At 53.0% G+C, this 27,253-nt stretch overlaps 1 protein-coding gene across 1 annotated transcript; it reads left to right on the top strand.

Moving 5' to 3' along the window:
* The first annotated feature begins 2,972 nt into the window (after positions 1–2,972).
* On the top strand, positions 2,973–27,253 carry SAPCD2 (suppressor APC domain containing 2). The gene is made up of 6 exons (XM_039505961.1): positions 2,973–3,572; positions 13,943–14,076; positions 21,171–21,317; positions 22,487–22,588; positions 23,699–23,812; positions 24,425–27,253. Exons 1-6 carry the CDS (start codon positions 3,080–3,082, stop codon positions 24,551–24,553), a joined length of 1,119 nt encoding a protein of 372 aa, XP_039361895.1. The 5' UTR covers positions 2,973–3,079; the 3' UTR covers positions 24,554–27,253.

Genomic DNA, 27,253 nt, shown 5'->3' with positions numbered 1-27,253 from the left:
ATTCCAGGAAGAAGTTGGTGCAACTGGACATATCGCCACTGGAGTTTTAGTCTTGTGAGATGTCTGTAAGCAAGTGCAAAGCCCCTGACAAACGGCCATATTGATTGCACCTCCTGATCACCACAGGGGGAATTAATTTCTGTCCTAATCCTATGTTTCCTGTGAGTTCACATCAAAATGTTGCTTTATGATCTTTTCTATGTAGCATCAGGTCTCAAGATTTAATAAAATAAGAATAAATAAAAAAGACACCACAAAGAAATATTAACCTCCATGCTGCTTCGATGTCAAAAGTTAGAAAACTAAAGGGGAAAAATGGTGCCTCAGTTCATAATCGCAATACATTAGTGTATTACATCCCAAGCACTATATATCCAAGTGTCTACTGCATTGACAGTCAAACAGATTCAATGCTTCCAGCGATCACAAAGATGGGGATGGAGGAAGGACATTTTTCAAAGGAAACTGTTCCAAGGAGAACTGACTGTGATCTTGCTGACTGCATCTACCAGCTAATCTGAGGTTATGCTCAGGGTTTCCCAGTTCTTTGATAAAGGAGAATTCCCAGCAGTTGTATCCACACACAGGGCCTTTTGCAGGCCTGAGACTGGAAAGGAAAACTGTAACTGGAGACTGACAGTTGAAACTGCCGCCCCCCTGGTCTTGAAGTGGTTTCATCATATGCAGAGTTTACAGTTTGGTTCAATAGCTCTCTGCACCCCCTATACAAATTGTTCCAGAAGCACACCAAGAGCAAAACCTGGGGAGGGAGCTATCTTAACCCTTTCAAAGCTGTGCACAATGCTTCTCCTGGAGCTTCATCCTGACACATTTGTCCTTGGTCACTGAGCAGATTTTCTCTGGAGCTACTGAGAGATGGGAAACATTGGGTCTCATTATCCAATTTTTAGAGCAAAGTTGCACTTTACATTCTTGCAGGGTCTGTGCTTAGGGTTGAAGAAGTATTTAAAGTTAGGAAATTTTCTAGGAAAAAGAAAGAACACATAAAATAAAGGGTGCTTCCTCTGATCCACTGTTCACTGGTTCAAACAGCAGGGAGGAGGATTTGCAGAGAGGTACAGAGAAAATATCAGGCTGATATGATCATCTTGTTTGGTACCAAAAAGTCAGTTGTCCCTGAGGGAGGAGAATTTGCCTTTCAAAGTGAACTCAAGTAACAGAGGACTTGAAGTTACACTGTGTCTTGGCTGAAATGAGATCTTTAAAATGAGACGGTTGGATGATTTAACTGTGTACCATATAAACAGATTTACAGTCATGGAACCAGTAAGATGAATCCTCTGCTATAGGAAAAGAGGATTTGCTCCAGTTACAATGCAGCAACGGTGGTTTGGCTCAAGCTGGTGCTGGGTTGGTTTGTTTGTTTTTATGAGGATACCTGCCCACCGGGAACTAGCCTGAGGCCCCTATCACTTAATATAGGTCACTGAAAAACGATTAGAGGTTCAAAGTACTTAAATCACTTCGATGCTGGGCTAGAAGCATTATGAACAGTTTCACATTTTCATGACCTCTCTCAATGTGTGATCTTATTATTAGCCTGAAATAAGATAGGGCTTTTAAATAAATAGGTCACACACGCATAACACACTACACAAATCTTACAGTCCATCACTGAGAATAGACACTAATCTTATAGGACCTATGGAAACATGCATGTGCCTTCCCTGTTGAGTGACTGCAGCAGCAGAGAATTGACTACACTTTTCCCAAAGCTCAGCCAACATCCATGATTATACCGTTGCACAAAGATATCTGGGGCCATTAAGACTTTATGAAAGTCAAAGGAAAACCAGCATGTTCATTTCTGCCTCTCATTCAAAATGCGGGGAAGACTCATATTTAATACAGGAAAAAAGAAAAAGCTGTAGATAATTTATGGCACTCTCAAGTCTCCACAAAGGTGAAACTAAAATGTAAGAAATGACTTGACAGTTGCTGGGAGAAGCTCAAGTCTGGTCCACCTAAAATAAGACCTACCAGCTTTGTTAAGAACTGTGGACATATGAGTTTACACATTATGTATCTGCTAGTAGTACAGGTACTTCAGAGGAATAGATCCACATAAGACTTTCCTTCTTGTTTATAAGCGCAGGGTACACAGGATGAGCAGGGGAAAGAATGGCATTCATGCAAGTAGTGTCCTTTGCTAGGAGCAGAGATGCCAAACAGTCTGGCTTTTGTTTTGGTAGGGTTGCAGCAGAATTTTCTAGGCTGTTTTATTCCCAGATAAACATGGCTGTCTCAAGGTCTGTGTCAATCTGAGTGATTTGATGGATTTAAAACGAGGGGGGGGGGGGAATGTGTAGGTGAGGTTTTAAATGACTCACTGAAACCCACAGACACAACCCTTAATCGCAGGAGGAAGAGAAAGTTGCAGGACCTTGTCTCACCATAGGGACAACAAGGCTGCCCCTGGCTCCGGGTAAGGGGGCCACCCCCACCCCACCCCACCTCGGGGCATCCTTCTCAAATCTAGGACTCCTGGTGGTGGGTGAAGTTCAGCGATGGGTGCTGCGAGTGTCACAGCCATAGGGAGGACTAGTGTGTAAGTGACGATAGGGGATATAGGGGTCCTATCCGGACTGTTCACAAAGGCGGCACCTGAGCTCCCTGTTGTCTGAACACACTCAAAGTTGGGGATTTGAGTGCATTGATTGAGTAGAAAATATCCCCTCCCCCCGGCCTTTCCCCCATGGAGGAGGGAAACCCAGCATGAAGGGAGGGATGGAGAGGGCGGCTGGAGGGGGGCTCCGCGCCCCATTGTATTGTAGGGGGCTCTCTGGTCTGGGTTAGGTTTTAAATGCCACCGAGATGCGGGGCCGGCCTGCCGCGCTGGAAAATCAAACCGGCCAGCTTCCTCCTCAGCCAATCAGCCTGCGGGGCTGCCCATCGCCAGCCAATGGGAAAGGAGAATGCTAATTAAGTGACGTCACCGAGAGGGGTGCCCCCATTCAGAAAAAAAAAAGAAACAAAATCCCGGAGCCGGGCGGCGTTGCCCGCGGAACTCGGTGTAACAATTTCCAGCGCGTCGAGCCCGCCGCTGCCCCGGGCCCCGATGGCTCCGGAGCGCGGGGCTCGCTCGCTGCCCTGCGGCACGGAGGGGCTGCCCAGAGCCTTCCTGCAAAGCCTGCGGACCCTCTTCGACATCCTGGATGACCGGCGGCGGGGCTACGTGCACCTGCGGGAGATCGAGTCCCGCTGGCGGGGGGCCGAGGCCCGCGAGCTCCCCCCCGGCGTGCTGGAGGGGCTGCGGCAGGCGGCCCCGGCCAGCGGCTACCTCACCTTCGAGAGGTTCGTGCTGGGGCTCCGGGCCTCGCTGCTGAGCCCCGCGAACGGGGGGAAAGCGGCCCGGCCGGCCCCGGGAGGATGCGACCCCCACGGCAAGGGCGGGCCGGGCCGAGGTCAAGGGGAGCCCAGGCCGCTGGCCGAGAAGGGCAGGTGCTCGAGCGGGCTCGCCGGCAGCGCGTCCCGCAGCATGGAGAAGATCCCCAGCCCGCCGGGAGCCCCCGCGCCCCGGGCCGAGGGGGAGAGCCGGGGCAGGAGCAGAGGTGAGTGAGGGAGGGACGGTCCGTGGGCTGCAGATCCGCAGCGCCGGGCTGGGGGGTGTCTGCGCCTCGCCGGGCCCCTGGGGCTGGCTGGATTGAGCCAGACCCGCTTCCCCTCCCCACACGGCCCGGCTCCGCTCCTGGGGCTGGAGCCCGCTCTCGGCAGCTTCTGTGCAGGCTGCCTGCCTCTCCCAGCCTTCGGCTCGCACCCGGCCCACTGCTCCCCCCAGGCCCACTGCTCCCCCCAACTTTTCCCAGCCCAGTGCGGAATGAATTTTGTTGTGTGCACCAATATGGAGGTGACGTGTGACTGGGGCAGAGGGTTGGGGTGTGTGTGTGTGGGGGGGGTGAGGCTCTGGCTGGGGGTATGGGCCCGGGAGTGGGGTTGGGGGTGCAGGAGGGTGTGTAGGGGCTATGGCAGGGAGAGAGAGGATTTCCCCAGCTCTCTTTCCCTGCAGCAGCACCTGGGCGTTGGGGGTGGGGGCTGCAGCTCTGAGGGCTGGGGCTGCAAGATAGGCGCCCCGCCCCCGGTCCCAGCAGGTCTGGGCTGGGAAAGGGTCGCCCTGGGGGTGGCTGGTTGGAGGCCAGGCTAGGTGAAGATGGGGGGGGGCAGCCCCCACCCCGTGTCTCGATCAATGCCCTCGCAGCACCCTGGTCTGAAACTCACAGCCTGGCTGCTCTCTCCTCCTGTGCCTGCACAGCTCGTAGTTGAGAGACTTTTTTTTATTAAAAGGAGTAATTTGGGGAGGGGTGTCTCTCTACATTGGCAACAAACACAGAAGCAGGTGGCAGGATTTGGGGCCCCTGCTCTCGGGCCACGCTCTGCCACCCCTGCTCATGTTGAGTAGCATCCAGCTCCATTGACTTCACTGAGACCTGAAGAAGAGCTGTGGTTAAACGCTGATGCTTGTCTCTCTCACAAGAGAAGTTGGCCCCATCAAAGATCTGACCTCACCCGCCTTATCTCGCTAATATCCTGGGACCGACATGGCTCCCACAACACTGCATGCAGAGGAAGGGCCAGTTTGTCGGCTTTTCAAAAGGGTCATTGAAAACTACTTGGCACCTTGAATAATGGCTTACTCAGAATGTCAGTGACGATTCTATGTGAGCAAGAATATCACAGTCGACTCTAGCCCAAAGGTGCTGCTCCCCCAGAGTAAGGACAGTAGTGTGCGGCTGAGTGGATACCAATTGTCTGCGTTGTGCTTGTGGAGTTGTATGATTTTTTTTAAATGATTATTATTTCTTCTTTTCCTGGCTCCTCTCCTGCCCCTGCCCCCCCCCCCCGCCAAGCTGACATCTGTCTCTGAGAACTTGCATTCTGACAAAACCAAAATAAAATAAAAATGCACCAGATTTTATTGTGATTGAATGTTGTGGGTTTTAAAATCCACCACGGTCTTCAATATATAACTTTTTCCCCCTGCGTGGCTGTTCTGGTCCTTTGAGGGGTGTGAATGAATCTGGGAACATTGGCTGGGGGAGTGGGTAAAGTGAGGTGCTGAGGGGTACAATGGACTCTAGCCTGGCTCCCCAGAATCATGTGGAGGAGTAACTGCAGTATTCACATGGAGTGCAGATTACTGGATACGTGCCATCACTCTCTTGCAGCCTCATCTGCTTTTCCTGAAGATTTTGGTTCAGGTTACTTTCTGCTGGGCGCTGATCTGGTCATTGGCTCTGAAATATCTGACCCTTTGGATGGTTTTTAGATCAAGAAAATGCTTCCTCTGGGGTGGGGAAGTTTGCTGCTGTGGTACCTGTGGAAATTCAGCAGTTTCATAATTTCAAATCATGAAAAGGGCCACTGCTGCTGGATTGCTCCGGTTGTGATGGCAGAAGGCCAGGGTGTGTCTGGGTCAACACCTGCCGCTCTGGTTTCAAGCAGTGTAAACCTGTTTCTCCCTCCGATGTAAGACAACAAAAAATTCACTTCTTCTGGGCCTGATGCAAGCCCATGAAGCCAACGGAATTCTTTTTATGGGCTTCAGATCAGGCCCTGCACTGCGTTACTTACACAGTATATACTTGACTCCAGTTTCCAGCTCCCAGGCAATCACTGGTGCACCTTTAACTTGTATTCCTCATCATGTGGTGACTTGTTATAGTGATGAACCAGAAATATCAGGGGCTTAACATTAACATGCCCATAGTTGTTCTGTTGCCTAAAGTGATGTTGGTGACATCAGCCTGGTGGCTAGAAATGCAGCCGTTCAGATGTTAGTTCAGGTTTACTGACTGGTCGCCATGTCTTGTGTGTCAGTGAAAGGGCCCCCTGCTAGCTGAGCAAATGTGACTGAACGAATTGCAGAGTCAAGTTTGATAACAAGTGTGGTGGTAACATAGACTCTCCAACTTCTTTTATATAGTGGGAACCTCATCTTCACAGAATGATTTATCTTGTGGATCAAGCCCCATTCATGCCTGCTGAGGCCACCTGCCCTTCTGTTTGTGATCACATAACATCCCTGTTGCTATTACAGCAATTGCTTAAATGGAAAGTAACATTAGGAAAGATTCCATGTGTACTTGTCTTCTAGTGCGATTGAACTGCTGAACCAGCAAGTGCTCCGCATACCTCCTGTAGTGCATGGATCACAGTTTAAGACAGTGGCTCTCAAATTTTTGTACTGGTGCCCCCTTTCACATAGCAAACCTCTGAGTGTGACCTCCTGCGCCATAAAGGGAAAAACACTTTTGAAAATATATTTCACACCATTATAAATGCTGGAGGCAAAGCGGGGTTTGGAGTGTAGGTTGGCAGCTCGCGACCTCTTAGGGTGACCAGATGTCCCGATATTATTGGGACAGTCCCGATTTTAAGAGATTTGTTCCGTGTCCTGACCACACGTTGGTTGGGTTGCCCTTGGTTCCAATATTGGGGATCGCTCATGGCATGCACCTGAAGTCCCGGGGCTGGCGGCGCTTCCTGGGGCCGCAGCCGCCGCCTGCTTGCTGGCAGGAGCCGGCAGTGCACCCCCTAGGCACAGAGGCAGCGAGGGGGGTCTCTGCATGCTGCACTAGACGGTTCTCCACTTGCGAAATAACTCCCTTCTCTTCATGTGTCAGTGTATATAATGCCTGCAGCTGTAACTTTCGCTCCATGCATCTGGATAAGTGAGGTTTTTTTTACCCACGAAAGCTTATGCCCAAATAAATCTGTTAGTCTTTAAGGTGCCACCAGATTCCTTGTTGGTTTTTGTAGATACAGACTAACACGGCTACCCCCGATACTTCTTCATCCAAGAAGTACTAGACTTCTGGCATGTCTGAGAGGTTTGCAAAATGGGAAGTTGATTTATTGACTGAATAAAAATCCCAGCCCTTTACCCCTGTCTGTTTATTGTACAAATAAATCTGTATGTTTAAATATGGATTACAGCTAAGTCTATAACTAGTTGGGGGGGGGGGGGCTGTGACACTCCCTGATTCCAGACCTCTGTGACTTGGGTTCCTTCAGCCCCAGCTTCAGCCACTGAAGGCAGGACTGTGGGCCTCCCCTCTGTGACTGCGGCTGGGGCTGGAGCCAGGGCTAGCACTGCGACCTTTCGCTCCCCTGCCCTGCAATTGGGTCTGACTTTGCAACCAGGATCCAGCACCCCTGGCCCCGGGGCTTCTGCTGCGGGCTGGAGCCGGAGCCCTGTGCCCCTGACCCCGTAGCTTGTGGTGCGGGCTGGAGCCGGAGCCCTGCGCCCCTGGCCCCATAGCTTGTGGTGCGGGCTGGAGCTGGAGCCCTGTGCCCCTGGCCCCATGGTTTGTGGTGCGGGCTGGAGCCGGAGCCCTGCGCCCCTGGCCCCATAGCTTGTGGTGCGGGCTGGAGCTGGAGCCCTGTGCCCCTGGCCCCATGGTTTGTGGTGCGGGCTGCAGCAGGGGCCATACACCCCTCTTGCAGCTTCCTAGGGCTGTGCGCCCCCTCTCATGGCTCCGGTCGGGGCCGTGCACCTGTGGCTCTCCCCCCCCCCTCCCCCCCCCGCTCGCCCAGTGTGTCCTGATATTTCACTCTTGTGATCTGGTCACCCTACAACTCCTCTGTGTAATAGCCTCATGACCTCCTGAGGGGTCCTGACCCCCAGTTTGAGACCCCCTGGTTTAAGAAGTGCCCTGTTATTGTTTACAAGCCAACCATTTTTATTATTACTGTTTCTAGGAACGCAGAAATTGCTATACTGGGTGGGACCATCTAGCCCAGCATCCTACTCCTACAGGGGCCCATACCAGGTGCTCCAGAGGAAGGTGTAAGAGACCCTGGTGTTTGTAGGCAGTTATGGGATAACTAACCAGAGGGGAAGTTTCTTCTATAATAAAAAAGAGGAAACTGAGGCTCAAATCATCCAACAATTCATTGGAGAGAGATCGATACAGCCTGGGAGCTCAAGCTGAGAATGTTTGTCCTAGTGGAACTGAGTTCTGCTCTGAATTCCAGTAAGCTGTGGAAAAGGTGCGACTCAGAACTTGCCGCAGAAATGAAATGTGGCAAGAGGATTGAGTCTCAATTTATTGGCCTTTCGAGCCAATTTTGAGCCCTCACCAGTGAACATGAGAACTTGTGCTGACAGTCACTGAACAGGGGATCTGTGCCTCAGTTTTCCTATATGTAAAATTGAGATAATGATACTTAAAGCGCTTAGCAAAAGAGGTGAGATCTACTAATGAAAAATATTTACATAAGAAAGGGATAGATAAGACAGAGGATATCATAATGCTTTTATATAAATCCATGGTATGCCCACATCTTGAATACTGTGTGCAGATGTGGTCGCCCCATCTCAAAAAAAGATCTATTGGAATTGGAAAAGGTTCAGAAGAGGGCAACAAAAATGATAAGGGGTATGAAACAGCTTCCATATGAGGAGCGATTAATAAGACTGGGACTTTTCAGCTTGGAAAAGAGACGACTAAGGGAGAATATAATAGAGGTCTGTAAAATCATGACTGGTGTGAAGAGTAAATAAGGAAGTGTTATTTACTCCTTCCCATAACTCACAAACTAGGGGTCACCAAATGAAATTAATAGGTAGCAGGTTTAAAACAAAAAAGTGTTGTTGTTTTTTCATACAATGCACAGTCAACCTGTGGAACTCATTGCTTGAGGATGTTGTGAAGACAAGGACTATAACAGGGTTCAAAAAAGAACTAGACAAGTTCATGGTGAACAGGTCTATCAATGGCTATTAGCCAGGATGGGCAGGGATGGTGTCCCTAGCCTCTGTTTGCCAGAAGCTGGGAATGGGTGACAGGGGATGGATCACTTGATGATTCCCTGTTCTGTTCATTCCCTCTGGGGCACCTGGCATTGGCCACTGTCAGAAGACAGGATGCTGGGTTAGAAGGACCTTTGGTCTGACCCAGTGGGGCCGTTCTTATGTGTCTGTGACAGGGCAGGGGATTGAACCCAAAGCTGCTGAATCTCAGGCAGGTGCCTGAACTACTGGCCCATCCTTCATCCCTCCCCAGCTCATGACTCACCTGGGATTTGCCCTTGCCATGCTGAAGCTCCTGTCAGTTGTAGTGGGCCCCTCTTGAGTGCTCAGGGTGGGGGAAGGGGAGCACAGGCAGGAAAATGGAAACAGGGCAATTATGTGGGTAGGTGTTTTGTTATAACTTTTATTGCACAAGCCGAACGCTAACCATCAAAGGGTAAAGAAGAAACTTCCCCCTTGGGCAGCTTATGGCATAATTGCCTGGTAGGGGAAAGTGTAAAACTACCACTACCGGGCTGCTGTTCTCATGTTCCTGTTTGAACCTGGATTGGACAAGGCACCTGTAAATGTTCTGCAGAGAGCAGTGCTGCACTGGCAGAGCAGGTGCCTGGATGGCCTAACAGGTCCCTTCCATCTGCTGATGAGTTAATTCCTCTCCCCCAGGGAACGCCGCTCACATGCAGCATCTGGTTGTTAGCATGATTCGTCCTTTATCTTCTGTCTTTCATCGGGCTTAGCTCAGGCGCACAGAGGTCAGTCGACTTGCCTGGGGCTACCCACTGAGTCAGAGGATCAGATGGGATTAAAATCCAGAGTCTTCGCTCTCAGCACAGTGTCCAAATCTGCAGTAGACACAAGCCTGTAAAAGCAGCATAAGCCTCTGTAGTTGGTCATTGCCTCTGTGATGCTCTTCATCCAAGAGGGCTCCCATATATGCTTTGGGGCTTTGTTTAATGCCTTCAGTCGGGGACACTCCCCCTGCTTGGCAAGGAGGAGATGCCCTGGTGTGCGTGGCAGGTGCGTCGTACAGCGTTAGAGATGGATTTGTTCCTCTCAGATTGTTTGGCACATTCCCCTTCAGTATCATAGGGAGCCAAAGGCTGTTGGCAGAACGGCTTAAGGTTTTTCAAAGACCCCTCCCAGCTGTGCCTTGTTAACTCTGATTGGCGCAGTTGTTGATGATTCACTAGCCATTCAGCCTCACGAGTCATGAGTTTGGTGGTCGTGGCTCAGTCTCTACCTGATGTGTTCACAGTTCGAAAAGTCCCACAGCCCCATTCTGTGTGCTCAGCACACTCTGATGGGGGGATTAATGAGCAGCAGCTGGTATTCTGGATCAGGATTGCATTGGCAAAGCAGCTGCAGGCCCTCTGCACAGATCATGCCTCCGCTCTACCCCTTTCGGTCTGGTGCTGTCAGCCCTTCACTGCCGTGAGCACTAAACAGCACGTGCTTCACAGGGGAGTTGCTAATCTGCCTCTGCCAGAGAGCTGCACTCTGCTCTCATAGAGTGGAAGCGGCAGTGGGAAATAGCCTCACACACTAGGTAAACTCAGGAGTCCATCACTGCATCTGCCTCATTGTTCAGTTGATCATAAATCCTGGACCAGGCTCAGCAGGTGACTGTCACAACTCTGCACTGGCTTGGCCTGGCTTCCTCTCCATATGGTGACTGTGGGGCAGCGTTTCAGACAACTCGTGGTGGAGGAGAGTCCAATTCAAAGCTGGAGGGTGGGTTACAAGGCCTCGCTTAGTACAGAGCCCCTCTCCTGGTTAGGGAACCTGGACATTGAGCTCTGACATCTGCGTATGGGAGGAGGAGCTAATCCTCAGGTGGGTGGCACCAAGGAACTGGCTACCTTCTGCTGGGGGTTCTGGGGAGGAGGATGTGAGGGTGGGCTCTGGCCACTGAGAGACAGAGCATGGTCCGGATTCTAGGGTGGAATTTCTTCTGATCTTACTCCCAGCCTGCTTCCCCAGTGGGGGCTCCTAATGTGAGTAGCTCCCCCCCTGCTGTTCGTTCCTGTCCCACGGCTGCCTTCTCTCAGAAGGCCAGGCCAGGAAAGAGCAATCTTGGTTTCCAGGTCTGTGTGCCAAGAGGCAGGGCAAGCTGCAGCGATGAAGTGGGCGGGAGGTGCAAAGGTGAGGGGGATGAGGGTCTGCTGTGGGTAGCAGAGGAAATTGGGATGGGGGGAAGCAGGAGTGAGGAAGCAGGTGGGCCCTGGATAGATGGGCACTGGCTTCAGCACCTCACTGCAGGATGCTGGGCACAAGCAAACTCCTTTGTGCTCTTGGGGCTAATCTCGCTCCTTTGGCACTGATCACACATTGGGGTCAGGGGTGTGTGTGTGTGTGTGTGTGTGTATGTTTGCTATTAAATCATATGGATGAACTTTACAGCTGACTCCAGCGCTGTGCAAAGTGGCTCCCCTGAGAGGGAAGCCCATTGAAAGCTCTGTCTCCATACATTCAGGAGCTGGTCTCTGTGGCAGTGGCTCTGTCCAGTGGCAGATAGGCCGCGGCGGCGGCTGCTGCTGCTCTGGAAGATGACGTGAGAGCTTGGGGGTGGCCTGGAGTGCTCCCTGGGCTGGCTGGGGAGGGGATCACGGACCTCAGGAGCCAAGGTAGGGAAGAGGCAAACTTCTGGTGTTGAACAAATGCATAGCAGCCCGGAGCACAGCAGTTGTGTTGTTGCCAGCGACTTTGCATGGAGAGTAGAAGGGCTGGCAGCACAAACCAGGAGAGCACTAGGCAGCGGGAGTCATTCAGGGTCTAACTGGCCAGGTGGTGACAAATGCAGTGTTGGGCTGGAAGCAGCCTGCCCTTTACAGGAGATGGGCACCAAAGTCTGTCCTGGCCCTCGTGAAATCAAATGGGGGCCCTGCTTTATAAGCCCCTTGAGTCCCATGTGTACAGCTGACCCACACACCCCTGGATTGACCCACCTCTCGGATCAGGTGGAGCCAGTGGCACGTCCTTGCTCTAATCTACCCTACACAACTTTTTCTGAAGGCCCCGCCCTGCCCACTCTCCCTAGCGTGTGCTGGTGGATTGGTTGTTTCCAGCCGTTGAGGCCAGTGGGCAGGGCAGCCCAGGTCTTGGGATCGCTTTGGCCATGGTGACCGACCAAGAGGGGTTGCAGGAATCCTGCTGTGAGGCAGGAGCACACGTAAATGTAGCTTTTCGTACTGAATGCACCTGACCCAAGTGTCGACCAGAAAGAAACTCAACCTTCCTGTCTCCCCGTGCCTGGTGTGGCTCCACCAAAGGGAAGTCTCAAGCTCTGATCCAGTGTGCCCAGCAGGTCACTTGTGGAATCCAGAGTGGATTCCCCTCCTCCCTGCGCCCCGAAGCAGCACCTTTGCATAACGAACAACGGGCACCCTTCACCAAAGGTGCCAGTATAATTTAATGGGGTGACTCTTGGCTGTCCGCTACAGGGTACGAGCGCAGGAGGCCATGTGGCAAAATGGGGAAGGGTCGACCTGCTTCAGAGTCACTCACTCACTCATGCCCGTCACCCCAATCGGGGTATGGGCCGCCAACCACAGATCTCCAGAGTCCTCTATCCTGGGCTATTCGCTCTAGCTGGTTCCAGGTATAGCCCATTTTTTTGCTATCAGCCTGAAGGTCGCGTCGCCAGGTGTTTCTTGGACGGCCTCTTTTCCGCTTGCCTTGGGGGTTCCACCGCAGTGCCTGTCTAGTGATGTTAGTTGGCTGCTTGCGTAGTGTATGTTGCTCCTCATCTCTGCTGCAACCTGCGCCGTCTTTCCTGACTCGTACATGGTCCTCACGTTCCATGTGCCGATGGTAATCCTCCTGGTTGCAAGAAGGGTAATCGGCTTAGTGGCTTCCTCGTGGCTTTCACCACCCAGCGTCATGCGTCTTCAAGTTGAAGACCCTTCTTTTTCCAGGCTAAAAGTCTCTGTTATCTCTATTGTTGGCGTTTTTGTAGCAAGTTGATTTTTTATGGGGTGGAGTTGCTAGCCCCATGCCCAACCCTCCTCCTTTACCCTGTCTTGGGACAGGCAGATGGCCCCAAAGGACCTCTCTGGTGGAGTTTTCAGAGTCACTGGCAGACTAAATGTGACAAGGCCCCTAAGCAGGCCAGGGGTCTGTGTTCGGGCACCCAGGGATGTGAATGCTGATAGTTAGCTGCCAAGCTCTGCTTCTTAACGGACTTTTCCAGGAGAACCTTGGTGGGTCTTGTTTGCCCATCCGACTGGCAACATGGGCTGCTCACTCTGCTGATGCGACAAGGATTGTCCTTTGCCGTGTGGGTAGCTGAGGGTTTGGGTTCTGGGAGGAGGTGGTGTCCGGCATCTGATCTCCCCTAAGGTGGTTCCGTACCAGGGTCAAATATGTTTGTTCTTGGTGCCTGGAAGAGCTCGAGGTTGGATTTGCATGAGTGCTGGTGGAAGGGCCAGGCACAGATGGTGAGGTGAGGGCTCCTTTCCCCTGCAGTGAGCTGGCCGATGTACTCTTCCTTCATTCCCCACTAGGGTGACCAGATAGCAAGTGTGAAAAATCGGGATTGGGGGGTGGGAGCTTTTATAAGACAAAGTCCCAAATATTGGGACTCTTTGTATAAAATCAGGACATCTGGTCACCCTATTCCCCACCCTCTGCAATGTGGGGCTGACTTCTTAAGTTGCTACACCTGTTATTGCTGCAGTTAATGGGAGCTGTGATTAAGCCGGGGAGGTGGGGCTGAGTGGAGAATTAGAGAAAGTAGAGGTGAGAGTGTTAAGTTCTCCTCCAGCATTGGCTCTTATTACAGATGTGAGCATTGGCCGCTCGCTGGTGGGCCTGGCCCTCCGCTTTCCCTGACGTGCACTCGTGAGGTCCTGCCCCGTGGGAGTAACTGGGGTGTAAGCTGTGTATGTGTTGCAGCACATGCGGGGGGAAAAGGTCATGTGCTCATCTGAGGTCTCTGCAATACCCAGGCATGGCGAGATGAGTGGCTGCCAGAGCAAGGCTGAAATCCCAACCTGAGACTCATCTTGGTGCTCAGCCAGGACTTTAATGGGTTAAAAGGGTGTTTTTAAATTGTATTTTTTTTTTTAAAGCATCTAGAATATATGGAGAAATCCTCCGATCCTCTTGTGTTGGGTGTATGTCCCTGCATGGTGCCTTCTTCAAAATGTGCACGTCCTTCCTCCGTTGCAGGTGCCGATGGGAAGCCCACAGGACAGTCCCATGGCGAGGGCAGTTGCACAGGAGTGGCGGACGATCGGCGGCATGAGAGAGGTCGCGGTGAGCACCGGAGACACACCATCACCAACGGGGTGGACTATGGCATGGTAGGGGAGCAGCTCTGTCCTGGTTTCCCAGCCACTGTCATTCCTGCCAGGAGTAGCTGCAACCACTAGGAGCTCTGCTGTCCTACGTGCTGTTTGCTGCCTGGTGGGTGTACTGGAAGGAGAGCTGTCCAGTCTCTCTCTTGGTCCACCCTGGTGTTTTGTGGTTACACTTGTCCTATGGGGCAGCATGAACTTGGGGCTTGTGGGGTATTAGTGAGAGAGTCTGATATTTCTTGTATTGCATCACTGCACAGTCTCTTACAAATCACCCTCGATCCTGCAACATATGCAAAAGGAACAGTCAAGGATGCTAGGTAGCCTGTAAACGCCTCATGCTCTAGTGTGATAATCAAACAGGTGGGTTTGTACTGCTGCGTCTCTGCAGAGTTAAATGCTCCTTTGACTTCTAAATGCTGTGGCAGAGCATGGGGACTTCAGAGCAGAGATTAATGTTTTAGTCTTTTTCTTTGCAAACATACCAGAGAAATTAAATGCAAAGACATATGTTGCCTGGTACAGGCTCAGTTGTACTCTGCTGGTGCAGGAGGATCTGTCAGGGCCCATGTCACTTGAGGATCAGGGCAAACTCTAGGGGCTGGATCATGTAATGCAGGGGTCAGCAACCTTTATTCACTCTAAGGTTTCGCGTGCCAGTCATACACGTTTAACGTTTTTAGAAGGTCTCTTTCTATAAGTCTATAATGTATAACTAAACTATTGTTGTATGTAAAGTAAATAAGGTTGTTAAAATGTTTAAGAAGCTTCATTTAAAATTAAATTAAAATGCAGAGCCCCCCAGCCCCGGGCAGTGTGAGTGCCACTGAAAATCAGCTCGCGTGCCGCCTTCGGCACACATGCCATAGGTTGCCTACCCCGATGTAATGTATTAAGTTCGCTTTGCACTAAAACCTCTGTAGATGGCTGGTGGTAGAGAGTCTTCCGCAGCGGAGAAATTCTCCATCTACTGTCTCAGCCACTGCTGGGGTGGTGGGGAAGGGGTGGAGCACAGTGGAGCAGAGGTCCATTATGCCTGATCCTCAGCTGGCATAAGATCCCCAAGAGACCTTTTGTCGGTGGTAAGTTAGTTGCTAATATGCACGGAGGCCAGGGAGCCTGGCCCCAGAGCAGGAGAATCGGCCCCTGGAGAGCCATGGTGTGCAATAGCAGTACCCTGCATAGAGAGAGAGCAAAGTACTCATGATATTATCCGCTCATCCACGCGGCTCAGGATCCAAAATCCTGCCTATGGGCAGTTTGAATTAGTAACGTTAATGGAAGCTCCTGCCTTTCCTGTATCTTGCGTGCAATGTAATTTGCATTATTTTATCCTACGCGCACTGCCCAGCTGCACTGGTTCTTTTCCTTTCCTTTCCTTTCCTTTCTCAAATGCCAATATCTCTCTCTTCTCCCCCCCCCCCCCCAGCCCCGCCCTCGATTTGAACGGAGCTGACAGGGCACGTGGGCTGCCTTTGTGCAGCATTGATTGTCGGCACAGCGGCTTCCGGCCACATAACACGCTCTGATTCCTGGCCTGGTCCTCCCCAGGGGTTAGTGGGGGCTTTGCGCACACACGAATTAGGAGCTCATTTGCTAAAGCAAGCTGCAGCAGTGCTGAGAATTAATCCCCTTGGCTCACTGTGGGATCTGGAGCAGGGCCTGCGCTTGCAGGGGAATAATAGGTGCCTCAGGAAAGCGGTGTTCTACCTCCATTCGGCCAGACTGGATGCTCTGGGTTGCTGCTTTTGAGATGGGGAGGGGCCCTTACTCGGATAAGAGTCAGCTAAGGGGAACTCCCGTACCCCCAGCTCTCCGCAGCGGTCAGCACTGTGGATGGCAATCACTGACTTCAACGCTACGCCTTAACATTTGTTAATAGGCGCAGCTGGAGAAGCGAGGTGGGCTGGGCTTGTGGGTCAGGAGCTGGCCGGGGACTCTGCAGATCGGGTTCGATTCCTGTCTGTAGGATCGCGGGCGAGTCCCTTCACCGGTCTGGGCTCACTTTCCCCATCTGGAGCATGGGGTGTTCAGTCTGTGTGAGGTACTTCTCTGGCCGCCAGGGCCGTAGTCTGAGCTCCTCACCGGTTTTACTCTCTTGATCCTGGGAGGCAGGGCAGGGCTATTATGCCCATTTGACAGGTGGGGAACTGAGCCAGACAAACTAAGTGGCTTACCCAGCATGACACAGGATGCTTGTGGTAGAGCAGGAATTGAATGCAGATCTCCCATGGCCCAGACTCATGCTCTAACCCCTGGACCAGCCTTCCTCTCCTCTCTCTCTTGAGGCCGTAAAGTGCTTTGGGAGTCTTGGGCAGAGGGTGGTTATTCCTGATCAGTCCCGTCTCAGAATACTGATTCCTTGGGACACCAGAGCCCTCTCTGACTCCCAAGCACCATGCTGCAGCCCGCTTCTGCCCCAGCAGTGGGCAAATGGAGTGGAGTTGACCCCTCTCGCTTGTGTGTGCTGGGAGTGGTTGTGCAGTGGCCCCAGGACAGCGTGTATCCGGCTGGCTTGTCTTTCACTGAGCCCATTGATCGGCCTATTTCCCCTGTGGCTTCTCTGCAGCTGGGGCGAGGCTTTTTACGAGAGGTTAAGCTCGTTCATTCGTGAGCATCCCGGGCTGAAGTGCTCCCCCCGTCCAGGCCATCCCTACTCGAGTGAAAGGAACCCCCGGCGTCTTCCTCCCATCCTGGAAGCTGCCTCCACCAGCATCTGTAACCCACCCTCCTCCCTTGCCAGCTGACTAGATGCCTTCCATCCGCTCGCCGAGCAGAGATGCTATTGTCCCACCCGCGAGTGGCATGTTGTCCTTTCCTCCGGTCACCGTGGTAACTGGCCGGGCCCAGGGCAGGGCAGGGCATTCGGTGCCAGGCTGCGGACACAGCTGGATGGGCGTCCTCACGACATACAGCACCCTCTTCGTTCCTCTGAGCAGCAGCCTGTGCAGCTCGAAGGCTCTGCAGTTCTTCCTGTGGGTATGTCCCGGGCAATCTGTCACCTGAAAGGGGAAGGGAAGAGATCAGCTTTGGCGGGCTGAGGTTGTGACTAGCATGGCTTGCAAGGGATTGCTGTGGCTGCGGGTGCCTGGCAGGCTGCATGAAGCATTAGGAAGGCTGATAGACCTCCAGTCTGTCCCTCTTTTAAAGAAGTGAAATGCATGCGAGTGGCCTCTAGGATTATGAGCTGAGTCCCTCTTATTACGCGAGCCGGCTATACACCCGCTATGTGAGAAGCGTGAGCAGCGCTCAGTGGTGTCTAAACTTGCTTTTTCCCCTCAGTAATATTGAAATCCCTGGATACTGGCAGTCGTCTCCTGCTCTGCTGTGCTTGGTTCACAGGCTTGGCAGGTCAACGTTTGAATTGCAAACTCATCTTGGGTTTGAAAAAGCTAAGCCCAGAGAAAGTGTGGGCTCTGGGTTGTGTTGCAGGCAGGGTGCAGCCTGGAGAAGAGGGGATTTTGTGTGTTTAGCTTCATCATGATGTGGCCGTTTGAAAAGGATTTTTCTGTAATGGCTTTTTAACACTTCTTGCTGTTGCTCCTTAGATGTGGACTCAATCACTTCCTGCAGTGGTTTTAAACATGCAGTTGCTTGTGTCTCTTGTTTGTATTAGGGCTGCTGTATACAGCTATAGAAGCTTTTTTCCAAGCATCTCAAAGTGCTTTTTATTTATTTGTGTTAGGGGAGCACTTGTAGGCCCTCACTTGTCTCAGGACCCCATTGTGTTAGGTAAAAGCAGCAAAGAGTCCTGTGGCACCTTATAGACTAACAGACGTTTTGGAGCATGCACTTTCGTTGGGTGAATACCCACTTCGTCGGATGCAAGGGACTTCAGACTAACACGGCTACCCCTCTGATTGTGTTAGGTATCAGTCTAAATAGATAATAACAGTAGTACTTTTCATCAGTGAATCTCAAATATCTTTCAACAGGGAGAGAAGTATCATTCTTCTCATTTTACAGATGGGGAAGCAGGCACAGGGAGGCGAAGTGTTTCCCAGGGTCACAAATCAGGTCCCAGGTTAGCACATAGGTGTCTAGCCCACATTGCTGAAGCCTTGCATTGTCTCCAGTTAGTGGGTGCTCCAGAAATGAAAGAACCTAAACTTGATTTGACAGGAAGATGTATAGCTCTGAGCTTTAGTCAGAGAATCATAGGTTTCTTCCAACCCTAATCTCAGGAATCTAGTCTAACCCCCTTCTCAAACCAGAACCAGCCCCAACTAAATCACCCCAGTCAGGGCTTTGCCAAGCCGGGCCTTAAAATCCTCTAAGGATGGAGATTCCACCACCTCCCTAGGTAACCCATTCCAGTGCTTCACCACCCTCCTAGTGAAAAAGTTTGTCCTAATATCCAACCTAGACCTTCCCCACTGCAATGTGAGACCATTACTTCTTGTTCTGTGATCTGCCGCCACTGAGAACAGCTGAGCTCCATCCTCTTTGGAACCCCCCTTCAGGTAGTTGAAAGCTGCTATCAAATCCCCCCTCACTCTTCTCTTCTGCAGACTAAACAATCCCAGTTCCCTCAGCCTCTCCTCATATGTCATGAGCTCCAGCCCCCTGATCATTTTCGTTGCCCTCCACTGGACTCTCTCCAATTTGTCCACATAATTTCTGTAGTGGGGGGCCCAAAACTAGACTCAATGCTCCAAGTGTGGCCTCACCAGTGCCAAATAGAGGTAAATAATCACATCCCTCGATCTGCTGGCAACGCTCCTCCTACTAATGCGGCTCAATATGCCGTTAGCCTTCTACTGGTGTCCTGATGGCATAGTTGGACTTCTGGATGTGGTGGGGCAGCTCAAGCCAGGCCAATGGGACTCTGCATGCGGGGCGGGCAGGGAGGGAGCAAATTCCATGCCTACCTGAGACTTGCAGTTTGGGGGGCAAGATGTCTCCTGCCCCCCCTAAACTAAGCCCACATTGCACCACCTGCCTCCTGATAGCAGATAATTAATAGACCTCGTTAAGCCCAAACAAAGTAGAACAATGTGCAATGCTTTCTGCTCTGTTCTGAGAATATTGTTTGGTTGGGGCAGGGTTAAGGTTATGGCAGTTATCAGTGTGTGAGTCAGTGCCTGATTGGATAGAGGAGAACTTAACCCTGCATTTCCTAGGTTTCTAGTATGTGTGTTTCACTCTGCTGTTCTTTGCCAATAATAAACGTTCCACACAGTGTGAGCTTGCAGCCTTAAACTTATGTAAGGTGGCTGCTTTAGGCACCAAAGCTAGAAGATGTTGGGTTAAATGACCAGGGGTTTTCAAAGGAGCCTGTGGAATTTGGCACCTAACTCCCTTAAACACCTCTGAACACTGCAGTGTAGAGCTCTGGAGTATCTGAGATCCAGCATCAAGGACTGGAGGCTAAACTGCAGGTTCCTGCAGAGTGATCAGGGAAATGCTTAATTGCAGCTCAGAGGAGGAAATATCCTATTGACCTAACCCATTAAGCCACTATTTATAACAGAGCAACAGGACTGATCTAATGTGGGGCAGGGTGGGAGCTGCAGCCTGGGGGGAAGAAGGAAGGAAGGGTGTTCGGAGGGGAGACTCTACCATGACCTGCACTTGATTCAACCTAGCTGAGAAACCTGCTTCCCATGGAGCAAGAACCTTCTGAGTAGTAGCGATCTGAGTATGGATCTGCTCTCTGGTTGTCTGTCTTCCTCTGTGTCATGGTCTCCACCTCCCATTAGGAAAAACTCAAAGGACATTGAAACATAATACATGAAAGATAATACTTAGTCCTGCCATGAGTGCAGGGGACTGGACTAGGTGACCTCTCAAGATCCCTTCCTGTCCTACAGGTCTATAAGCTGAGTAAAGGGGCGTTTTGTGTGTCTGACCAGATAACCATGTCCATGCAATTCTGATCTAGCTAGTCTCTTGGATGCCAGTATGGTGCAGCGGTAAAGGGACACCTAGACTTGCTGAGAAAGGAGGCTCCCATGAGTGATCCCCACCCCAGAGCATCTAATTGGAGCCACCGTAAAGAAGCCCCATGCTCCAGTTAGGCTACGGGTCTCCATGTCTGTTCTAATTCTACATCTTCTTGAAGGCTGGTTATAGCTGAATGTGCAGGTTGACGGGATGCCAGGGTCATGAGAAGGGGGGAGGGGGCAGAGACAAGCTTTCCATCCCTTAGCTCATCAGCTGATGTCAGGATGCCCAGATCTGGCAGCTCTCTCCCTAAAGGAAACCAAACTCTTTGCTCCTGCTTCTCTAAAGCTGCCACAAGGGGATGAGCCACCTTTCACCTGTCTGGTCCTTGCCAGGGTCTGCAGCTGGTAACTGAATTCCTGCATGTGCCATGGCTAGAGGTTGAGCGTCTCCTCTGTGCTTGATGTGGTCATGAACTGGACCCAAAGCAAAGTGACTTGAGCTTTGGATTAGGTCACTCCTGGCTGGCTCCAGAACCGAGACTGGCAGGACAGTTTCTCTGAACACGTGGCCTCGGTTCGCTCCAGGGATGGATGGATGGATGGTGTTATGGACCAGGCTGTAGGTGGTCAGGTCTAAAGGCAGAGCAGGCGTACAGGTTGGGAAATGAAGCCAAGGCTCAGGGGCCAAGCCAGAGTCCGAAGCTGAGGTCAGATGCAGGAGTCAAGGTCGGAAGGCAGAGGCCGGGGTCAGAGCCAGGCCTGGAGGTGAGGCATAAGGCAGGAGGAGAGAGACAAGGCGCAAGCACGGTGGGAACAGGAGTGAAGACAGCAGAAAGGCAGGAGCAGGGGTGGGTGCAGCAGTCAGGCACAAGCAGGGTCCAATGCAGCCACAACAGGAATCCACCTTGTTGCTCAGACAAACTTCCTGTTCCTCCTCTTGGCTTAAATAGTGTAGTTGGACCAATCAGTGGAGCCAGGTGATCCTCCAATCAGAGCTCCTGTGGGTGGTGCCCTGGCTGGGGCTATCGCCCTAGCAGCTTCTCAGTCCAGGTGGGTTCAGTAGCCATTGGGTAGAGGCCAGCATGCGGCAGCTTTCTGGGGACTCCCAGCCCTGGGTTCAGGACCCATTCTCAGGAGGGCAGGAGCTGTGATTGGTTTCCCATAGGGTTGGATGGAGAGAGTATTAAAGTTCCTGGGTTTTGTGTCTTGCAGCTGAAGCAAATGAAGGAGCTGGAGCAGGAGAAGGACTTCCTGCTCCAGGGGCTGGAGATGGTGGAGCACGCCCGGGAATGGTACCACCAGCAGATCCAGACAGTGCAGGAGCGCCAGAAACACCTGGGGAAAAACAAAACCACAAACGTGAGTGTGGGGCTCTCCAGGGACCGTCTCGCCTTTGAGTGCCCTGCCTGGGGGGACTGGACAAAGGACTGGTTAAAACCAGAGACGGGAAAGACCTCAAGTTCTAATATCACTTCCCCTTAACGATCTAATGGAGACATGGGGTGAGATCTGCAGAAGCACTCGGCACTGACACTCTGCTCCCACTGCAGTCAGCGGAGGTGGGCTATGAAGGGGATGGGGGGAGTGGGTACATGTGGGACTGACACGTGTGGAGGGGTCAGGGTAGCTGGGATCACTTAACCTGTGAAGGGGAAGAGACATATGACAGGTCACTTCTCTTCCCCCTCTTTCTTACCTTGTCCCACAAATGAGCCGAGAAGCTGCCTGGCCTGTTACAGAGAACGCCGCTTTGTCCAGCGTGGAGCTGCCCTGTGGGACGTAATCGCAGGCTCAGCTCACCCCTTGTGCCAGCAGGAGTCACTCTTCTGGCCTCAGTGGCATCACTCCTGCTTCCACCCTGGCAAAACAGTACCCAAAAAGGCAGTGGGATGCTCAGTGGATTGTTTTCTTTTTGGAGAAGGGTCCGAATCTCTTAGGCCCAGATCTGCAAAGGGATTTAGGCCTGTAACTTCATTCATTTCAGTGGGAGTTAGGAGCCTAAATACCTCTGAGGATCTGGGCCTTAATGATCGTTAATCACCCTGGTAGCTCTGCAGATGGGAGATAATGAAGGGGATCAATTCTGTGGCATCCAGGAAGGATTCCTCACTCCCTGTGTGCATACACATACCTATGCCTCCTTGCCCAGCTGGCTAGGTCATGTGCTTATCCCATCACCCTCCTCTGACGCATGCGGCATTGGTCCAACGTTTCAGAGCAGGAGAGAGATGTGGCTGGGCCAGGATGGTTTTGTAAATGGAGATGAGCCCCAGCAGCCTCCTTGGCATGCACCCTCCTGGGCTCTCTGGAGAAATGCACGTCCCATCCCAGTCTAAAGTCAGCATTGGCTGGAATATTCCCTTCCACCTGCCCAGTCTGCCAGCCAGGCTGGGTCCTGAAAGAGGAGTCCCGTGGAGTTACGATGAAGGCCAGCGAGCTCTTGGGTTGTCTCTGCTTGCCCATCGCAGCAGCATGAAGTACTGGAGAACTGGCTCCTCATTCCACCTTCCCACTCTTGCTTCTTCCAGGACTTCTTCCTGGAGGGGAACCAAAGCCACCTGGGTCGCCTTCTACCCAAGCTGCAGGAAGTGAACCGCTGCCTCGGAGAGCTCCTGTCCGCCTCGGGGAAGGTGAGAGCGCTGTCCTGGTAGCACCAGTGCCCCTGCTCCCAGGGCTGGCCGTTTGTATTGCTCTTCGTTAGGTCAATGGGAGCAGTGTATAAAGAGGGACACCAGACCAGAAACAGAGTTATTACGGCCCTGTAGGAATGCCTGGTCCCTCAGCTGAGAGACAAGAGCAGGTGCCTGGAGACTCTTGGCTCTAACCTAGCAAGTGTTTAGAGCCCACCTGGTCATGGGACGCTTGTAGGTGGTCACAGGGGTGAAGCACTTCTGCATGTTCTAATTATCTACGTACCGGCTAACCCCTTCCTGAATCCTGCAGAACTATAACCCTGCCTCCTTCAGAGCTCCAGCCCCTTCCGCTGGGTCTGGCTGCTGTCAGAGACAGGCCACTGGGCTAGATGGACCCCTGGCCTGATACAGTCGGGTAATTCCTCTGGTCCCAGGGAATGAGCAGTGACTCTCTGGCATGTTCTAGCCCGTGGCAGGGCTCTAGAGACTTTAAAACAAAGTCTCCATGCTGGGGAAGGACAGACCCAGGTTGCAAAGGGACCCAGTGAGATCAGTGCTGTGGGGGGAGGGGGGGGGGCTGCAGACGTCTCAGGAATGGGAAGCCCTGTGCCCCTGGGAGAAGGGGTGAGGATGTAACCCAGCCGCTGCACCTGTCACGTCATGGCCAGTTTCTTTTCCTCTCCTCCCTCTTTGCTGCCGAACGTGACTCTTTCCACTGCTCTCAGGCCAGTAGCCCCCTGGTTCTGGGGTGGGGGCGAGGAGGGGGAGGGCTGCACAGCTTGACGAAACCCTGGTGCAGAGGATTGGTGCTGAGGGATGAGCTCCCTGGCTGCCTCGGCTGGTGAACTGAGTCCATTGGCACCTGCTTCCCCCCAACTCGCCGTGGGTTAAGCAGTGAGCTCGCAGTGCCCTCTGCAGGCTGAGCGTGTGTATTGACACGCCAGGCCGACATGCACCTAGCGGAGACAGGTCAGCGAGGCGGGAGGCAGGCGTGAGGAGGGCTGTGACGGGTGATCTATATGGAGAGCCCAGCGCTGGCCTGAGGCTGGGGAAGCAGAAAGCTAGTGGGGACAGGCTGCAGAACGATTAACTCCCTCTTCTTCCCAGCCTCTGAACTCCTCCTCGTCGGCGCTGAGCAGACAGGTCCCTGCTGCTCCTGCCCTGGCAGGGCCCCAGCAAGCCATCACTATGCTGAAGGAGCAAAACCGGCTTCTCACCAAGGTGAGGGGGTGGGGGAGCTTGGAACTGGGGCCAAAGGAAGGGCAGGGGAGCCGGGAGCCAGCCCCTGTGGCAGGCGGAGCCAGAGGGGTGGGATCTTCGGGGAGGAGGTTAGCGGGGTGGGGGAGAGAGGATGGCTGTGGGAGTGGGACCCAGGCCTTAGAGAAGCGCAGAGATGAGAGGGGAACCCTGCACAGCAAACATACTCGGAGCCCCCCAATTAAATGAGGCTGCTGAGGGGTGTCCTCTTCTGGTTCTGCCATCTCACCACAAGGGGCCTGGACGGCTCAGGGAATTGAGCACTTCAGCTGGAAGCCACTGGAATCCGTCTCACTGAGGCTGGTGGAGGGGGGACGCCGGGTGCCAGCTGACAGCTCTGGCCTCTGTGAAATGGGCCGGGAGGGAGGGGGCAGGTGTACCCATCGTGTGACCTGCCTTGTAGACAGGCGACCAGGGGCTGCAGTCAGAGCTTTGGAGTTTGCTCTGGCCAACTGAAACTGCCTGGAGTTGAGGAGATCCAGCCGGTTGTCTGGGGAGGGGCAGGACCCTGGGAAGGGCTTGCTGCCCACAGGGAGTGTTCCCCACTCACCAGGGCTCTGCCTCCGTCCTGTGCAGGAAGTGACTGAGAAGAGCGAGCGAATCACCCAGCTGGAGCAGGAGAAATCTGCCCTGATCAAGCAGCTGTTTGAGGCACGGGCCCGAAATAACCATGAAACAAGCCAGCTGGACTCCACCTTCATCTAGCCCCCCAGCTGACCTCCCACACCCCAGGCCAGGGCTCTGGGGAGGGGCTGGGCAGGGACACCACTGCAAAAGCAGCCCCAGCCAGCCTAGTTCAGACACCAGGTCTGAGCCTCCATGGGGCCTAGGCTTATTGTGGGTTCCTAGGGGGCCGTGACCTCTGCCTAGGTCTCATTGGGTCCCTTGCTCCTTGGAGATGCTGTGCCTCATTTGTGATAGGTCCGGAGGTGCTAGCAAAGCACCTGAACTGATCCGTGTCTGATACCAGAGCCTGTCCCAGGCCTCTCTTGCAGAGCTCTGGCATCGCCCCACATCTGTGCCCTGTGTTGTGACTGGACAACATCTCTGTCTTGGGTATGCTGCTGCCCTTCTGCCTTGGAAACCGAGCGGGGCACCATGCAAGTCTTCTCGATTCATTTCACTCGTGGCTGGGGGAGCACCGTACTCCAAGGTTTTCTCCTCTCTCCAAGTGCTGTCGCTGCAGCTGTACAGTATTCAGCCCATTGCATGACACGGCTGAATGCTGGCTGCTTTCTGAAGAGGACTGTGTATTGCTGTTTAACACTCCTGTTGGCATCTAAGGGGCACAGGGACCACTCAGAGGCTATTCCCTCATGTGCCTAACCCTTCACTCCAGCACTGGGCTAGCTTCAATGTCCGTGATGGTACTGTCCCAAGCTTCAACCACTCATGACACCAAGACCCTATTTGCAGGAGCTGTGCAGATCCTCATAGCACGATAGCCCCCCTCTCTCGTGTTCGAAGTAGCGATGAAATAGTCAATGTTTACACTTCAACTGACATAATTAAGTTTTGGGGTTAACACCCCAGTCAGATGCATGGGACAGTTCCCAGCTCTGAGGTACTGTTCCAGGCTGCCTGCAGACTCAGGCACACATCCCTGCATCAGTTACACTCAGTTAGTATAGAAAAGATTTTCCTTGTGACCCCACCAGGGGTAACAAGTTTTGGTTGGTTGGTTTGTTTGCTTGAAATGCACAAGGGAGCAGCTAGCAGGCTCCTGGAGCCAGCCCACTCCTTCCCCTGGAACCCAGGAGGTTTCGGGACTAAGAATCCCTACCGAACAACCTCAGCTGGAGGGCAGGATGTAGATGGACTGTTCCCTTCCCTCCCCACTTCGGCCTGCCTGCTGAGCGGTGAAGAAATTGCAGCTTTGCTGGGCTGAATGCTGTAGTCACCTTCCCAGGGCATGACCTGTTTACAGAGGTGGATGGGTTTTCTGGAAGCATGAGACACGCTGAGCAGCACCTGTCTCCCCACCCCCCATGTTTCTCTTCACACTCCTCATCAGCGCAGAGCTGCCTTGACCAGGCAGGGCCCTGGGATCATATTGTGACACTGAAGGACATCGCTGACACCAATGTAGTTTAGCTGCTGTTTCCCTCTCCCCTTAATGGGCTTTCCTGTTCCCAGCTGCCCCCTTTCCAGAGCCCAGCCTCCATCCAAGCACCACCCTTGAGCCTTGGCCCGTTTGCAGCATGTGAGATCTCTGGCCAGCCTGGGCCCAACAGCCTGGCTTCCTGCCCCAGCCCGCCTGGCTCTTTATAGCTTCAAGGGGGAGGGGACAGGGAAGGCAAACACAGTCCCATGCTGCTGTATGTGGCTGGGGCTGTCAGTGGGGATTGTGTCCAGTCTCCATGCTAAGCAGGGAAGGGGGCTTCGTTCCTCACCCGGCATTCATCCTCCACCCCGCCACCGTCAAACTGGGCAGACACGTGGCTGCCAGAAAAGCCTCTTGTAGCTGCTCCCTTTGTCTCCCGTGACTCCCCAGCGCCACAGAGCGGTGCCAGAACAGAGTTCTCTCGGGCTCAGGCATTAACGGAGCTGCCTGCTCCCTCCACCCACCCTAAATCTCTGCCTAGGTGACTGTACAAAGTGAATGGACCTTTAATTCCCCCAAAGCACAGCACGGAGACAGCAGTTTGACAAACCTTCCTCTGATCTGCCTGGCTGCCCACAGGCTCTAAACCCAACTCCCACATCGACTGAACAATGCTGGGAAAGGAGGTGACCTTCAGCGCAGTGGGGTCCCAGTGCTGAGTGGCAGACAGAGTTGCTGTAATGATATCGCCCACCCTGCAGCTATCGGAACGGGGGGTCTCTGGCCAGGCACCAAGGAAATGGCTCTGCCCCCGCTAAGGCCAGTCTCCACCAGGTTCCTGGGAAGAGCTGCACTGGCAGGAGGCCCAGTTGCAGAGCTCTCTGGGCCTGAGTTTGCTTTCCTGCCCTTTCACTAGGCTTTGCACCCTCTGCCCCGGGGAGCTGAGCTGAATATGCTGTTCCTGGAGCTGCCACAGGAGGAGCTGAACAAAGCCTGGGGTTTCAGGCTGAGCTCACCTTCCCGTTCTGTGCTTAAGCACATGGCGCCTGGTGTGTGTCTGTTCACGTACCAGCTTCCCTTGGACCTTTGCCCTGGGGCTGTTTCCCTCCCATGAGATGTGTGCGCCTGGCCCTGCTGCCTGCAGGCGCTTGTTTCTGTTCCTAGGAGGGGGTTAGAGGGCTGCCCTACCTCCCCCTGCTGCTACGGGCATTATGAATCCCCTCGTGAATGTTTACAGCTTGGCCTCGAGGCAGCTGCCAGCTGCGTCTGTAGCAGTAGCTGAGCTCCTTGGTGAGGTTTTATATTGTCTAACGACACTGTGATAGTCCACAGGCTTTTTTCAAATAAAAACCAAAAATAAC

Source organism: Mauremys reevesii, linkage group 19 (assembly GCF_016161935.1).
Source record: "Mauremys reevesii isolate NIE-2019 linkage group 19, ASM1616193v1, whole genome shotgun sequence".
NCBI lineage: Eukaryota > Metazoa > Chordata > Testudines > Geoemydidae > Mauremys > Mauremys reevesii.
This window is presented reverse-complemented; position numbering and strand designations above follow the sequence as displayed.